This window comes from Hetaerina americana, unplaced genomic scaffold (assembly GCF_022747635.1).
Source record: "Hetaerina americana unplaced genomic scaffold, ioHetAmer1.1.p SCAF_3, whole genome shotgun sequence".
Taxonomy (NCBI): Eukaryota; Metazoa; Arthropoda; class Insecta; order Odonata; family Calopterygidae; genus Hetaerina; species Hetaerina americana.
In genome coordinates this window covers 39,635,044-39,653,415 of record NW_027286874.1, presented here as the reverse complement: position 1 = coordinate 39,653,415, position 18,372 = coordinate 39,635,044, and the positions used below count along the sequence as shown (strand labels likewise).

General features: G+C 34.8%; 1 protein-coding gene across 1 annotated transcript in view; it reads right to left on the bottom strand.

Annotated features, from left to right (window-relative positions):
• unc80 (unc80, NALCN channel complex subunit) overlaps positions 1 to 18,372 on the bottom strand; it is a 136,408-nt gene that overhangs the window by 107,550 nt on the left and 10,486 nt on the right. Inside the window, exons 6-9 of the mRNA XM_071588468.1 lie at positions 16,025 to 16,170; positions 4,752 to 4,917; positions 2,060 to 2,288; positions 233 to 372 (exon numbers count right to left, since the gene is read on the bottom strand). Coding sequence (XP_071444569.1) covers positions 233 to 372; positions 2,060 to 2,288; positions 4,752 to 4,917; positions 16,025 to 16,170 — 681 coding nt within the window. The remainder of the gene's footprint in view (positions 1 to 232; positions 373 to 2,059; positions 2,289 to 4,751; positions 4,918 to 16,024; positions 16,171 to 18,372) is intronic.

Here is an 18,372-nt window from a genome sequence, read left to right as displayed (position 1 = left end):
TGTTAAGTGAAAGTCTACAATTGGAGAATTGGTAATGAATGTTATTTTAATATTCAAATGTGCTTGTTAACTGAAATATACGTATCAGTATGTGCCATAAATTAAAGTAATAAATTCAAAAGTGTGTGAAGTGAAAAGATGCTGCACATGTCGTTATGTTTAAGCTTCAGAAATGGGCATAAATACTTTCATGACTCTAAAAGTATAAATGAAGCTCTGAATGATTAGTCACCTCATCTTCCAACTGCTGCTTGGCTCCATCAGGCCTCGGGATGAAGATGGCATCAATTATGTTACCAGTCCCATTTCCACCAGACTGGCAAGGTGGACTCTCTCCAAGACCAAGACCACCATCGTCACTTGTCGCCTTACCTTCAATTAAAAAGATAAAATTTCCTCAAATGAAAAAAAAAATAATATTTCCAACAAAAAACCAAATTGAAAGAGTTTGTATGTTTGTATTACTGTACAGAGCTCAATAAATACATAGGTATACTTTTTTTCTCGGCTACCTGGATAGTTCTGGCAGTCTGCAAGCTCACTGGGATCTTACCCATATTGGGTTTATCACATGGGCAGGTGCACAATGCAAAGTGGTCTGCACAAATAAATTTTGGGGCAGCATTCATAGTATTACCTACTTGACTAATAGTAAAATTGTAATTTTTTCAAAATAACTCTGCAAATCTTGAAAATAAATTCATTAAACCCCTGCAGTACTCTCCATTATACAAGGTAATGTAGACAATGTAGAAATTCAGGAAATTGAATAAAATGTAAGTTTATACAAGTCTGTGATTTTGAAAGAAGTCCACCTTTTTCCAAAATATTACTTATTTATAAGAAAACAAATAACGCCAATTTTTCAAACCATATTTTTTCCTTTTATTTCATTTGAAATAAACTTATTTCTTGTCATTAGTAGTAAATAAAGTGCATTAACAAAACAACATTGTCCTAAAAGTCAAAGCAATTCTTGCAAGTGGTATCACCAGTGATAGAACCATAACTGACAACTGTAATAAGCTTGGAGAGCCTAATTCAACTTTGTCAGTCATTATAAAAATCATTTAATATTAAAAATTGGGTCAGAGAAGCAAGTTTGAACTGGAACAGAAGTTTATACACATGACAAAACTTATGGATTTAGATGTGGAGCTGCCATCTGATTTAAATGATCATTTGGTAATATCCACTAAACTATAATGTTTAATTGCCTACATGACTTCCCCACAATTACCATTGATAATGAATTGGCACTCCACAGTATTGTGTATTTGATATTGCAAATATATACATATTTGCTAAAGTACAAGATGATAAAAATTTCCTTAATAAGCAACTCAAAGTGGCAGAAAAATGTAAGCATAAAATTTATTCAGCAAGAAATTTGATTAACACAAAACTTGTGAGTTAGTCCTGTACATTTCATGTTGAACAGTTTCCACTGTAGACAATACAACTGGAAAATTATGGCACAGAAATATTTTATAGTTGCAAGTGATAAGGGTAAAATATAAATCAGAACTGATATTATGAATCCTTTTAAAAAGAATGCATTTTTTTAAACTATCCCAGGCATTTACAAGAGTCATCAAATTTTGCACAAACATTGAGGATTCAAGGAGAAGAGCAATGACCCTTTAATCCCCCTGGCTATCCACTTGATCTCCTACACTTTGATATTCATTACCATACCAGAAACTATTAATGCACATTTAATTTTTGAAACTTAAAGTTTGTGCATGGATTTTAACCCATAAAATCCTATTTTCACTTAAAAAAGCCTTCATTTTTTCAATATAGAGTTAACAGAGTTATAGTAAAACTTTGACATAAAACGTAGATTTACCTGATCTTGAGAGATTAAAGAAAAATCCCGGTCTTACTCTTTTATGAGGTATTTTATTGAAAATAAACTAAATATTGCTAATGGTCTGTTGGAAAATGCATATTAAATGAACATGCTATGGCTGTTAAAATAAGTAAAAGCAAAAGTTTTGAGCTCATAGTGGCTCAAGGTTTTAAAAAATTTCAAAAATGCATAGACCATACTTACGTCCAGCCCCACCAAGAAACACATCTCCAAACTGGGGTTGGGGACTATTAGACATTCTATCCCAAAGTGCTCTGGGCTTAGGCTTGCAGTGAGCAGTGAAGCAAGGTGTGTCAGGGTGACGGTAATCCCAAAGTGCCTGCCAAATTTTGAGTCCATTTTCGAGGCGGAAGGTTTGAAAGTCTGACTCTTTCAGATGATGACAAATTGGAGCAAATAAGTAAATAAAGAGCTGGAAAATAATATTACAATGATATTGGTTAGTTATTTCAAGAAATAGAATTTAAAACCAACATTCTTAACTTAAGCATTCCATAACATTTTTAATATCCTTTTAAAATATGGGATCCTAAAAATAAAACATCATATATCACATTCCAGATTAACAATTTTGTACATTTTCCTTAAAAAATATGCATACATTATGGATCTGAAAAAATGTAAATAATAAAATAAAAAAGTTTTTAAAATGTTTAATCATCAGTATTTCAATCCTCGGATTGGTTTACTTTCGCCCTCCATTCTACTCCATTTAATGTCAATACCCTCAATCTCTGATACCTTCTCTGTTTTACGTCCTTCTTAATTTGTCCTATGCACATGTCTCTTGGTCTTCCTTGTGGAATCTTCCCTTCTATTTTTCCTTCTATTATATTCCTAACTAATCCATTGCACCTCAATGTGGGTCCAATTCATCTATTTCTTCTTTGCCGTAGAGTTCTCCATACGGTCCTATCCTCTTCTGATCTACAATATACTTTCTTGTTCTTTACTTTGTCTGTCCATTTAATCTTCAGCACTCCAGCACCAGGTTTCAAAAGCTTCTATTCTTCTTTGGTCCACTTTTCCAATGTTCCAAGTCTCGGAACCATAGAGTGCCATGCTCCACACAAAAGTCTTGATGAATTACTTCCTTGCTTCCTGCCTTAGGTCCTTTTAACATAGTAATGCCTCTTCTTCATGAATGCGTTCTTAGCTTGGGCTATTCTTTGCTTGATGTCAGTTGAACTTCTTCCATCCCATCTTATGCTATTACACAGTCAGATGAAGTATTCCACTTGCTCTAGTTTCACCTCTCGAATTGTGATACCTGCATTCAGCTTCTCTCTTCCACACACAAGGATTTTAGTTTTCTTCATGTTGATGTTCATATCATATTCCCCAGTACTTGGTCCATAGCACTTGGAGTTGCTTGCAGGTCCTCTCACGTTTCCGCCATTACTGCGATGTCATCAGCAAACTGGAGCATGTTGATTTCTTCTCCATTTACCTTGACTCCTTTGATACCCAATTCTTGTGTTTCTTTTATTGCCTATTCTAGGTGGGATCGCAATGGTGCAGGGGCTAACTTACTGGCTTCCCACCCAGAGGGCCCAGGTTCAAATCCCGGCGGTGTTGAATAATTTTTAGAGGTATCTCGATCCCTACATGAGGTGCTTTGTGGAGGGCACTTTGAGTGAGTGCGCTGTCCGTAGGATGGGACGTTAAGCTGCAGACCCCTTGGTGCCTTTTGTTAAGAGTAGGCTAATGCCGACGCTGGGTTTCTCTCCACCCTTCATCCTTTCCTGTCCATCCCCTATGGCGCAAATGACCTCAGCTATCGTCGCCTCCCTTAAATACTACTACTACTCCAATAGCGGTGGTGAATAGGCGATCAAATGGGTTTCCATTTTTGCTTGTACTACTCTTCTAGGTATACATTGCATATTGCTGGGGATAGGTTGCATCCTCGTCTTACTCCTTTATTTATTTTGGCTTCCATTTTTCTTCCAATTTTATTTGCATTACTGTAACCTGATTCTTGTAGAGGTTATGGATAGTTCTTCTGCCATTATAGTCCAATCCAAGTGCTTCCAGTATCTTGAACATCTTCTTCCATTCGACATTGCCGAAGGCCTTCTCTAAGTCCACGAATGCCACATATAATGGCTTATTTACGTGTCTCATTTGTTTGGCCAGAACTCTCAAGCTGAAATTTTCCTCTCTTGCTCCTCAGTTTTTCCTGAATATGATTAGTTTTTTGTGAGGTTTCCTTCTATCCTTCCTTCTATTCTTCGACTAATTACCCGAGTAAGGATTTTTGATGCTAGAGTACTAGGCTCCATGTTCTGTGTTTTTTGCATTTATCGGTTTTTGGTTGGTTTCTTTGGTATTGCTATCATACTTTTCTCGAAGTCTTCTGGTATCTTTAAGCTGTTGCAGCTATCTTTGATTATTCCACAGAGGGCATCCTCTGCTTTAACCCCGAGTGTTTTGATTATTTCTTCATTTATTTTGTCAACTTCTGGTGCCTTGTTGTTTCTCAGGTCTGCCATGGCTATCTCGAGTTCGCTTCTTAATATCTGCAGACCCTGATTGTCTTTACCTATCATACTTTCATCTTTAATTTAGCCATCTGCTAGTGAATTGGGAGCTTGATAGAGTACTTCAATATATTCTAATTCATTCTATTCTATGTAAAATAGCAGTCAGCCCAGCTGATGTTGAATTATGCCCACCGATTGCCACGAATCATGAGGGCCACCTATTTTCATCATCTATGTGGGCTGCTAGCTCTGCCTTCACAGTTTTTTCTCCCTCCTATGTCCTATCTATAAGAGCATGAATGAGTATAATGAATACCTAGCTCTACCCATTTGAGGCGATTAAATTAAATGACGAACACCCAAGTACCAATTTGGCTTTTATTACTTACTGATATTGAAGGTATTGAAAACAGGTAATAGAAGGGTGAAGAGTGAATGATTCCTTTTTCATAATCAGCATCAGCACATTCTTCAGCAGCATCCAAAATAATCCAGTGCAGGGTGTACAGCAGTTTTGTTTCTGCAGCTCCAAGATTGACCAAGTTTGTGTCCCGACTGTAATCAAAAAACAAGGGCACCGTCACACGGTTAAAAATATCAGGAAGCATAACAAACCAGATAAAAAATATTTCTATTATATAATATGACTTTTCACAATTTTTTATTCGATCGATGAATCTTCATAATCAGTGCAATATCAATTCCTTATGGGTGTTACTCAGTAGGACTTAATGTGCTTTCAATTTTATGTGAATTTAATTTTATTAAAAAATAATGAAGATTTTTAGAGTTGAGTTATGGTGATGATTGCCTTTCATTCTCCACATTCCTGTGTCGATTTTTCTCTAATGTCTTTTTGGAACTTTTTTAGGACAACATACATGAGAATTGTCTTTTGAAAACTCGATATATAAATTTATGAAGCTTTGATGCTGCTCGATCGAGGCATTGAAAGTTAGGATTTTGTATAATTCTTCATTATGAATAATAAAAATGAATTTTAAGGTGAGATAGAATACATTTTACCAGACAATGCAACCACATGTGATAATAAATAATAAAAATGTATATAATTTGTGATTTGAACCATTTCTATCAAGTTTTCAGCATTTATAAAATCCATAGTCTTCCTAAAAATTTGGTGGAAAACATCCACATATTCAGGTTTTCCTGTATGGACACACTTGATAATACAACAAGGAACAACCACTAATGAAAAAGGACATTACTTAAGAGTACTCGTACCAAGTAAATTGACTCTCCCTGCACTAATTTTTCATTAAGATGGCAAATTGTAATTTAACCAGGTGTTGCTGTCAGTTAAAATGAAATAATAAATTCATATAATTATTAGAAACCCTGGAATAAAAGTAGCTTGGCCGGCAGTGAGCTCAGTGACTCTATGGTAGCTTCATATACGAAAATTTATTCAATTGGCCAACTTTTATAAGATGAGAGCTTGTTAACAGCCTACTACTAACGGCATTTAGTCATGGTGTGCAAAGTTGCTGTATCTTTTAATGCAACAATTTCAGACTGTAAAAATCATTCGCCTTGACCGGGATTTGAATCCAGATCCCTCAATGTCCGGTCAAGTGCTTTAGCCAGTTTCACTATCGAGGCGTCCTCTTGAGCTCTGAAATTTTGGGGCTTTCAAAGGAACAAGATGTTGTGACGAAATATGGTACATACAATGTCACAGGCATTCAAAGTCATGCACGTCGATTTTTACAATCTGAAATTGTTGCATTGAAATGCACATTAGCAGATGACTCCGTTAAAAGTTACTGTTGCGACATCTCCAACAGTTTCTTTGAAAATGCTTTACCTTGTTTGGCCAACCTTTGGCCTTTAAGAGACCCTGAAAATGTTAAAGAAAAGAGGCAGTTGGGGCTGCAATTTCAGTGATTTCATTTAAGAGCATATGCCTCAATATCTTGTCATACTGCCCGAGACTTCAGCAGCAAGTTTATTTAGTGTTATAAAAATGACTGATTATTTCCCTAAGATTCTCAAGTCAGGTTTCATGCTGCTTAACACCTTCAACTAAAAAAATTGTTGTGGACATTGTTAAGGCCTGACTTATGGAATTATTTTACCCACCACTCTCAATTTTTATGACTTAGTTGTGCACTGATTAAAAAATAAAGGTATTTTAAAACAATTCTGCAGCTAAGTCCCCAGCATTTTTGTGAACTCTGGCCTAGATGACCTAAATACATAACACATTCCCAATTTGTTATTTTAAACAACTTTTTGTTTATCTTTCCCTTTTATTCTCTTCAAACCACAGGTTGGTTTGCTGAGTAAGTTAGAGCTCACCTAGTATGAAGCGCAACAGTGTGTGAAATTCACACATCATGGTAGGGGACCAATTCCTTTCTTTGTGCCACCTATTGTACTAAAAAATATCACAAAGTTTTGGTGGAGCTTCGGGAGCTCAGAGGCATAACCCTGGGAATCAAAGCCCCCTGGGTACCCCAGTGCTCTCCTTACTGGACTATCATGCTCCCATACATATTTGATTTTGGCACTATGCCAGTTAAGGTAGGCTTCAGATGGATACGGCCTACGAAATGGTAGAACATTAAATTTTTATTACATCTCTTAACAAAACACAACCTGAATATCTGACACTACAATAAGCTCCTCTTCAATTCTGTATTCTTCCTTCCCCAATTCATTCTGCCAAACATTCCTTTTCTATCCCTTCCTTGATTGGTTAACATTGTACCCTCTATCAGTCAACATCCCATCAACATTCAAAATGCTCCACATACTTCTTTCAATTGCCTAGATTAAATGTTACACCTGCTCTAGTGTATGAACTCCACTTTTATATTTTACTTAGCTATCCTCTTTCTCCAAAACCATATACCTTTGTTTTGTCTGCATATATCTATATAATTTTATATATATATACATATGAATATATATATATATGTACATATATATATATATATATGATTTCGTCGAAGTAACACAGAAGTGTTGAATAGAAAACTTGGACAGCAACAAACAATATAAGAACACGTAAAAAGAAGACTCACATATTATTTTTTATTAATTTTGACGGAATTTAAGCTCCATCTTCCTCGAAAGAAACAGTGGTACTACTGTTTCTTCTGAGGAAGATGGAGATAAATTCTGTCAAAATTATTAAGAAATAGTGTGAGTGTTCTTTTATCGTTTCTTGCTGTCCAAGTTTTATTTATATAATATACATTTTTTTCAAATAAAAGTGGGTTGCAGTAGTCCAGTGGGTAGAGTGTTGGACTGCTGACCGAAGGGTCCCGGGTTCGATTCCCGGGCAAGTCTCTGGGCACCTGCAGCTCCACCCAAGCTATGTGATTTTTTGGGTACAAGATCTTCTTGGGAAACCATAACCGGCACAAGGAAACCCTGCCCTGATGTGTGAATCTCACACACTGTCGGGCTTAGTACAGGGTGCACTCTAGCATCACTTACCCAACTGACATTTGTGTTCATTACAGGATTAATTATATATTCTTTTTTCCTCTGTAATGGTGACCTTATTACTAGCACTAGTTTTATGGGAGGCGACTGACAGCTAAGGTTATTTACTGATCCAGATTTCTTGGCTGCTTATTAATCAAACTTATTGTTCCTTAGTCTTCACACATGGCTGCCTTTACCTTTTTGGCATAGGATGTAACACTGATCTGATGAAATTTCACAGTCAAATTCCTCCCTCCTAAATGCTCCTATTAGCTCATAAAAACTCTCCCACATTCTCCTAAACCTTAATATAGTTTTATGGGAATGCTGTTGACTCCCATGGCCTTATTTGATTTAAATTCCCTTGATGCCCTTTCTATCTCACTATCGAGCAAGTCTAGACCCTGGCTTTCCTAATCTTAATCATTTTATCTTTCTATTCTTCAGTCTATTCCCGTAAATTTAAACTTGCTGGCCTATATCTTTACTGAAAGGCTTCTCCATATATTACTCCCATCTCTCTTGAATCTTCTTTGGTTCAATCAATGATATTCCTAACTTAAATTTGCTATCACAGATTTTCCATTCTTACTCGCTGAGTGTTTTTAACTTCCTCTATAGTGCACCAATTTCACCATTCCTCTGTAAACTTTCCATGTCCTGAAACTGCATCTCCCAACACACTTCTTTTGCTCTAATTGTTACCCGCCTCAGTTTATTCACTCTTTATGCTTGCTTCTACCTAAGTCTGTATTTCCATTCTCCCATTTTCCTCTATCATCTCTTTCTCATCATTTTGTCCATAATCCATGGTTTCCTTGTCCTTTCATACTTACTATTCCTACAATTTCTTTTGAGACTTTCAATATTTCTTATTTGATATGTTCCAATTTCTCCTCTTAAGTACCCAGCTCCCTATTCTCACCTATAAGTTTCTCTATAGCTCACTGACACTCCTTTCTTGTCATTCTGGTTAATGCTTCTACATTCTATCTACTAAACCATCTTCCTTGTTTTACCTTTTGGAATCAGACACTGCCCTTCATCATTACTACATTATGATCTAAATTCACATCTACTCCCTGGAAACTGCAAATTTATCATGCTGTCCCTAAATTTTTGAGTAACCATAATCGTCATAATATAGATAACCGATATATTTCAATATCACTGAGTGTTTCCCATGTATACCTTTGTCTATTGTATTTTTGTAGACCTGAACAATTAATCAAATTTGTTGGTTCAACTTTTACTTCGACCAATAATATTATAGAAGTTTCTCTCCCTACATATGTTTACAATGCTTTTTCCTAAATATTATTGCCATGCCTTGCTGGGTCTCTTCTCTTCCAATATATATATATTACTGTATTTAGCGCTCCTAAATCCCCAATATCCTACCGTCTCACCTCGCACAGCCCTAGAACATATATATTTCTTCTCTCCAGCTTTTGCTTTATAGTTTCCAATTTTCCTGTTCTTAACATTTTCCTAACATTACAAGTCCCTATTCTAACTAGTTTGGTTCTCTTCTGAGTGGCTGTTTTTACTTGGCAAGGATTTCATCAGATGACAACTGTGGACGCCTAGCCTCTCCTATTGCCAGGCACCAAACACGGCAGACAGCTCATTCATAAACATAGTTACACATAAGTCATGGTTCCTGGCTATACTGTAACTGGATTCCAACTTTATGAAAGCACCTAAGAGCATGCTACAAAGCAATGCAAACCAATCAGTTAAGAGCCCCTTGGTTGACTAATCTTATGTATTACATTAAAGTTAACATATAGGCTATAAGGTTAACATATATTTCCAATACAACTATTACCCATAAAACACTCTGTGGGAGATCTTCGAAAATTGTTCAACTTGCAATTGGTTACAGGTAGGTATAATATTTCCAGTGAGCATTCCAAGCTTGGTTCCATAGAATTACTGGATTTCTCTCTTCTCAAAGATTTATTTATACATGCACAATAGATGAGATTTTTTCTTGATTTACATGAAGTGATACAATACTCATGGCTTACCGATTGGTATCTACAGAGTACAATTAATAGTCAAGACTGTGGAATAAGTTAACTTTTCTTCCTATTGAAAAATTTTTCAACTTCATTAGATTGTGCATTACTTTCACAAAGATTGCCAATATCTTATGTTAACACCAATAAAAACGTAATGAAATTTGAAAATGATCAGGTGATTTGGTGTGTTTTTACCCATTTTTATCTTTGCAAGAATAAAAATGAAGGCAGCACCTGGAATTATTAAGCATAGGGCATCAAAACTTCTAAAAAATTGGAAAGATAAAACTTGTAGCTTTCTTTCCTTGGTTTTATAATTGGTAAAAACACTCATATTTTTTGAGGAAGGCGGTTTGAAATTTGATGTTTTAATAATTTATCCTCAAAAATCAACTATTCACATCATTACACCGAGACTAGTGAAGACTAGTCCTAGTGACCTGAAGTGCACCATCATTAGTGCCTAGAAGTGTACTCGACACTTCTAATGCAAATGATAAAATTATAATGAGATATCACAGAGGAATTAGGAAACATATCAGCTGGAACTTTAACTCCAATTCAACAAATTCAATGTTCTGAGCCTTACAGAACAAGGTGAAATATAACATCACCCAGTCATAATAAGGTAAATGTGTATAATAATAATAAACTGTCTTCATTAAGGCGAGATCAAGACTAGATAGACCTTCCTCCATCTAACCCCTATTATTGTGTATTGTGGAAACATTGCAATTATAATGGAAGTGTTATTTATGATGACGAAGTTATTTCTTGTACATTTTTAAGATAATGTGGAACTTACAAGCATTGTAAATTTACTGTGATATTTGAAACTATGCGATAGCAGAGAAATGAAATAATAATCCAAAATTGGCGACATGGTGGAGATAGAATTCCAGATGCACCCACAAGTAAGAAAGTTTAGGTGTTTGAGAATCTGTTAAGATCATATATTTTGTATTTATCTCCACAACTTGAGGAAACACATTACAAATGTAGATGCAAATAATTACCAATTACGAGAGGATATTGAAGATCCAATGACCTCACACCATAACCTACCTTCAATGAACTGAATGTGGAGAATGTATTGACGCAGAACAAAACAAATTAATCAAGTAAGACCAATACCGGAGGAATGTGTTTTAGACTACTGATGGTTAATAATAGTTAATAGAACTGACGCTGCTTGAGAATAAATATTTAAATTTAATGATATTAACAACTTTCAATAGCTGGTATATGAAATAGTTTGTTTTTATAATCTAAAGTTTACCTGAAAAGTGTAGAATAGCTACATCCCACAAACAGAAAAAATACTTTCCAAGGCATTAGCTAGATAGGTACGAGAAAACAACTTTCATTACCGCATATTCTGTATACAATAAATACTTCAAGTCAATTAAAACTTCAAATCTTAGCTAGTAAGATAGTTTCAGGGATTTCAATATCTCAGGAGATATATAATTATGTAATACTAACACCTTTCGCACATTCATAAAATATCAAAAACAACACCTATCCGAAAACGTTCAGAGCAAGAGCTGGGAAACTACACACACACTACAGTTTCTGTGATGCTTGCCTTGAATAAGATTTCAGATACAATAACGAAATATCAACTGATGTCCTGTTTCACATTGAATAAAGCTTTGAAACATATTGGCGGGTTTTAATAAGAGCTTTAAAAAATGCTGAGATCACAAAGATTTACCTCGATGATTAACATTTAGAAAAAAGCGAACACCTATAAAAAAATCCTTTACGGACAAAATAAAATATCATTCCTTAGGACAAACAATTCATGAAATAGAATAACAGAATCATGGCTACTTACGACTATTAAAAGCCATTATTTTTGATAAATCTTCAAATTCCATTTTATTATTGGAAAACATTTGTACAAAATAGATAAACGTCGGAATTTTGTGTGAATATGCTCTCACGCCGCATAATTCATCCGGGAAGAGACTCATCAACCGAGGATGACAGACGATAATAATTTGTAAGCTTAATCGCAGCCATTTTGAGTGTTGTGGCGCGAAAGGCAGGAGTATCTCGACAATCGAAGCATACACGATCCTTTCGATTCGCTATGCATCGAACATTCATTCCGACGGTTATCAACACCCGGCGAAGGGGGATTCAAAAGCGTCCAAGAATGATGTCTTAGTAAATACGTGACTAATTGTGAATGAATTGGGTTGGCAATGGCATAGAGTGATAATTACCGGTTGATCATAAGTGAAATTCTTCTTCTAAAGTTTTATGCTAGCTATATTTTCCAAAAAAATGCAATAAAAAGCAGTAAGAGCCTAATAAGATTTACACAAAATTTTATGAATGTTTTATCCTAATTCAGACCAATGAAATGAATTACACTGTGCCGTGCATTTTTAATGATATTGCGGAAGTAGTTGAATCGTTTTCGTTGACGTCTGCCGTATTGTTTTATTTTAATTCTAAATACACACTATTGGAAACATGTGCAGAAGTTATAAGTCAACACAAGCAATATAACCTTGAGTTCAAATCCTTCTGTACATTTAAGCGTGGCATAGTGGAAATGCCTCCTAAGAAGAAGTTTGCCGTCATCCATTTCATGAACATCGCGGAGGACGTTCCAGGAATGCAATTTCACAAATTTCCTGCTAATGCACAAAGTCAATTTTGTAAAATATTGTTACCTCCCTAATCACCTATAACGATTACCTTATGTGGTCCTAACAGTCTTGAATTTTTCTACCCTTCAATATTCAGGTCATTTCGGAAGAATCGTAGCCAAAATCCAGCGCTTTCAAATGTGTCCATGAGATTGGTCTTTGTTGGGTCTTCATCTGCTCCACCCACTTCAGCGATAGTGACTACATTGGTGCTTTGAGGGATTGCTTAAATTTCAATTCTATTCTGTCATTATAATTTCCTCATCATGACACCTCACTGGTCTAGACTATCATGCAAGTGCGGACAGTGAACCACCATTCTGTAATCCCTCAACTTATGCTATTTCTTAGGACTCTGCTTCTCAAAATGGTTCACCCCTGGTAAATGCTGCTGATTTATTATTATTCACTTCTGTTCCATCTGCTCGTCTGCTTTGATATAGCACTTGTGAAGTTATTCAATCCCAGATGACATTCCAGAGATACTTTCAACACAATCATCTATGCATTAAACTAAACCATTGGCCCCTACCATGCCAGCAATTCCTGTCAATATTCAAGAGGTGCGGAATTCTTATGAAAACAGTACGTTTCTATTTTGAAGCATATCAATTTATTTTATGCTCTTTATTGGAGTTCCCATGGAAAAAATATTGAAAATAATTAGGTAGGTCTCATGAAAAAACAGCATCTTAACTGAAAAGAATGCTTATGGTCATTTAAAAAAAATGTCGAAATACTTTGGAATTCTACTGCACTACTTTTTCAATAACACAATTTTCAGAGTGTAAAAATCATTAAATAATTTTTATACTTTGATAATTGTCACATGGTTATGCACATAAAAGGCAGCCTCTGTTTAAGAGTTACTGTTGCAGGATCTTCTGCAGTTTCTTTGAATGTGATGCTTTTTATTAAACATCTGGAGCAAAAGTATGACATTGTTATCATGGAAGAATTTGATTTATTGTTCAAAGCATCTCCAATTGTTTTGCACTAGCAAATTACAGCCTTATTGAGCTTCTTCATGAAGAAGAGCCTAGGATTCATTTGAATTTTATGAGGCATTTTTGTAAGCCTTCTTTCATTGAAAGCTTGAAGCTAATGGTCATTAATTAATAAGCAGGTTAGCAGTTGAGCGAATTAATCATAGCTTGTAAGGACATCGGCATACGATATATTGTTAATTTTGGAAAGAATTCATTTGTATTTGTCTTTGATCTGGTTAAAAACTGTTCTCGTGAGATATTTTGCCATTATTTAGTTCTCTTTTTACCCCATTCATTGCAGTTGAAGATTCTAACCTTCTGAATTGAAGTGTCTCTATCACTTTCAATCTGCTTCAAATTCAATCAAAAAGGAAGATACCAACAAATTGAACTTATTTGAGTGAGGCTTGCCTTAACCCATCTTTCATATTTCACTTGTGAATAGGATTCATGGATTTAAGACTGCCCATTTATTGCCATGTTTTTTGCTTGATTATATACTTCTCCCATAACATGGTAATAAAATATATTTACAACAACACAAATATATTTACTCCCCCTTTATCTAAGAAATTGTTGATATTTTGATTTATATGACTGATTAATTAGTATTACGGTCACTTTTGGGCCTAGTTTACCCGAATATGAATTTCACTTAGTTTTTGCGGATGTGAGTCACCTTTATTCAGAAAAGCAATGTAATTTATTATGTTGCCACGTATATTCACATATTCAATAATAAATTTTGTGTTGTGAGGTTGCCACTTCAGTTCTCATGCTGAATTTATACATGCTATTGGATATTACCACACTTTTTCCAGTAAACTTTCATTTTCTGAATTTGTAACAATCATTTTTGAATTCAGTTTCATTTAACTTTGAATGGGGGCCTATAGATGAAGGAGTATTTTTCTGAAATGTACTATGGTAGTGGAAACACTAAAAAACCTGCTTTTATGTGGCTCATGACCATTATGTTGAGTCATTTAATCAAGCTCTGTTTGAAATTCTATATAAAAATTTCTTTTTCATTGCATCAAAACAGGAGATATTTTAATTTTTTTCAATCTAATTAAAATATGTTGCTTGATGTACACATTAATGTAATAAAATATTTCAAATACTCAAAATGTGTATTTACTAAAATATTAGTAATGGGGCTGGTAAAATCAGAAATAAGTTGTGATGGCCAATTAATGTGCATTGGTAATGTGTGTGGTGAATTTATAATTAAGTATGTGATGAAAGTGGTGGGATAATGCCCCCAATATTGTTTTATTTTAAACTCTCTGAAAGTTTTATTGATTCATATAGGTATTATTTTTCAAATTTTGGGTATTCCTCTCCATTGTTACAATTGTCTGAATGAATAAGAATAAAGAATGAAGCATTAGTGGCTAGACGAAAATATGGTATGACAATGTATGTGAGGGTCATTCCTGATCAAATCAACAAAGGTAATAACTTCATCATGACAAATTCAAACTTGGCATTCTGATTAGATTGGTGAAGAATAAAGAAAGTGATGCCCAAATGTTTTCAGATTTTTTCATGCTATCTGTCCGAGCTCTTAACATCAAAAGATATCCACATTTGTGAATGATGACAGGAATAATTTTTAAAAGAGTAATTGCAGATGTATCTCTGGCATAAAGCATGTGTTTTGATTTTTTAATTCTGAAGTTCAATAAATTTGTTATAAGTTCACTGGATTTTTGTTTACATACACTACCATTGACAGATGAGATTAAAGACATCCTGAAGCCTGAAAGATACATAGGATTTGATAGGGTAGGGAAGCATTTACATTATCTGTATTATTCTCTATTCAGTTTCCTTCAAAGTTCTAGTCTTTTGAAAATATTAGCATTAAAAACAGTTTTATTCGAAGACACTTGTACTTTGAACCATCAGGCCCTTAATTAGGTAATTCCATACCATGATAACTAGACTACCAATTTTATTTCATGTTGTCTCAATGGTCTAGTAAATAAATATCTTAGGAGATGATTGATATTAAACTACGACACACTGAACTTGTACTCTTGAAAAAAGCACTGTATGAGACTGAAGCACTAGAGCCTACTATTGCTAAAAAAAGTACTGCAGAGTATTGTAGGATATTGAGGCTTTTACTTTTAATACAATAAGAGGTCAACCTGATCCAATTCATTCAGCTTACCAAAAATAAGTAAAAGGAATTGACATCCCTATTTACGGGATAGGTGGGAAAGGACATTACTACTGATCAGAAAGCTTCAGCTGACTTGTGCCACACTCTCCCCCATATCTACTGCCAGAACCAATGTCTTTTGTTTCAAAGTTGCTATTTACCAATTATCCCTAATATGCAGCAGCATTGATCTGAAAATTCTTTAAAAAATTATCAGCCCCTCCTGCAAGATTAATTATTTCTCCCTTGTGGTAAAAAGAGAGATGATTGATTTTTGACCTGTAACGACAATCATTACAACTCTTTGCATGCAACAGATATTGATCCTGTAGTATTTAAAATTCTTACCGATTGTGCAGAAGAGTAGCAGCACAGTGCATCACATGTGGAAAGGCAGCTTGAACAAGTCTCCATCTTGGAATTGAGCGTATTGCTTCCGTAAGACTGGGAGACAAACCAAATTGAATGTTTTGCACCAGTACTTTTTCAAATGACTGAAAATTAAGTATAAGCATTTAGTTACAGTTGACTTACTACTATATTCAACATTTAGTAGAATGGCTTGGTTATGTCCCAAACCTCGTATAATCATTCTATATTACCAATGTTTAGAAAGTTAAGTGATAACTTATTGCTGGTGATATAAAATGTAATGGCAGCATAAATTATTTACTGTCCTTTACAGTCATTTATTTTATGTATTCTCATTTTAACATTTGCTGTGATTTGCTATGCAAAGAAGAAATAAAAACAAGTTTCCTATTGAAGGCATGTATTTTAATTCATTATGTATCATTAATCTTCTAGATAATTGCCTATTCTATGGATTTTCCTTGCTTGAATCTTGTTTAGTCTTTCAAAATAGAAGTGGATGGTACAAAAGATAACTGCTGATTTTTCATGAGGGAATTTTATATCCTTTCATGTTTGGTTCTATCTTAAGGATAATTTTTGACAATTAGGAATATTATAGCATAATAATTGCCATCACTCGCAGAAATTCCATGCACAAGCAATGCTTACATTAATTAATTTCCTGCGACTGTTCTATCTAGTTAATTAGAAAAAAATGATGATTTTTATTGCTAAGTTATCCAAGTCTGATGTCAGAATATTTTTCTCTTTCATTACATTTTAATAAGGAGCATAAGTGGTTTGTATAAAAAGTATCACAAACAGTTTTTGATAAATTGATTTATTTCAGACATTGCTTCAATGCATCAAAGTGTTGACACACTTTTGCCAGAGGCCTTTACATGATTCTAAGGCTTCCTGGTGAGTGGATTCCGGAAGGTTTGTAAGGATACATGTGCAAACTTCTTTGACAGCCCTTCGGACCTCATGATGTTGTCCCATGAGGGAGGATTTCACTTTTGGGAATTGGAAATAGTCTGCTGTAGCCAAGTCGGGACTAAGAGAGTTGAGGAGTCAACACAATGTCATTGCTGATGGTCGTCACAAGGAGACACTCGACTCTGCTCTTGGTCATATGTCAATGATGAGTTTAGTGTAGATCTTTCGCATTGCCAGATATTAAGTGATAATGGTGTACACTGTCATCTTATCAATGGCAATACAATCTGCTATCATGTGTATACTTTACTGACAGTCTGAATTTAACACTTCACCCATACATCAAGAAAAAATTGTTACCGATACTTCTTATACATATCTTGAACATGTATACTTAACATCTTTAGCTTATTATCAGTTATTTTTCCTTGAGTCTGAATTCAACAGCCTCAGACTCAACTTGATGGAATTGAATTTTATAAATAACAAATTGCAATCTATAGTTTTCACAAAAAATTGTTCATGTATGAGCATGTTACATAAAATAGTATCAGGTATCACTGGAAAAGCAGATGTGAGGTGTAAGGATAAAATTGGGAGAGGGAAGGGAAGGAGGAATTTTGAGGTATTGGTAATAAGGAAGAATGTGAGGTGGGCGTAGGGGAGTGATGGATGGGAAAGGGAAGGTAAGAGGAGGAGGAGGGTGAATGAAAGGAACAGAAGCCTGGTCATAGCAGAAGGGAGCAGACCTTGGCTTATGTTCTTTCTTCAATCTGAAGATTGGTTGACCACGTACGTCTAGTCTTACTTGTCCAATCCTAATTCCCTGAGGTCCTCTGCTATGCCTGACAGCTCTTAACTAGTTGTAATATCTCTATCAACATATAATAGTTTCTTCTCCATGGTTTATTTTCAGCTTGAATCTTTCTGCTTGTTATTTCTGTAGTTACTTCATCTCATGTTATACTTAGGAATTAGATGAAAGATCCTAATGGATATAGTTTATTTTTCATGACATTATACCTGCATTCACCTTCCCTCTTTGGTGCACTAGAATTGAATTTTTTGTGATTGATTTCATTTTACATTTGTAAGAAAACTTAAATCTGTTGTATTCAAAGATGTCTTGCATCTTCTTGATTCTATTATGCTATGGTGAAGCCATCACTGTTATGAGACATTGTAACCTTTCCAGTTGCCTCACCAATGTTCATTTCTGTATGCTGTCGTTCATTTATTTTTCTTTTATAGATTTATGTCGAACAAGTTAAAACAGGAGGGCCAAAAACTAGATTATAAGGAACAGTTTACATATATTGGAAGTGTTTTGGACCAAAATGGTATAAGTAGTAGGGACATAAGAAGAGGAATGGAATTAGGCAAAGGAGCTTTCACAAGGAAGT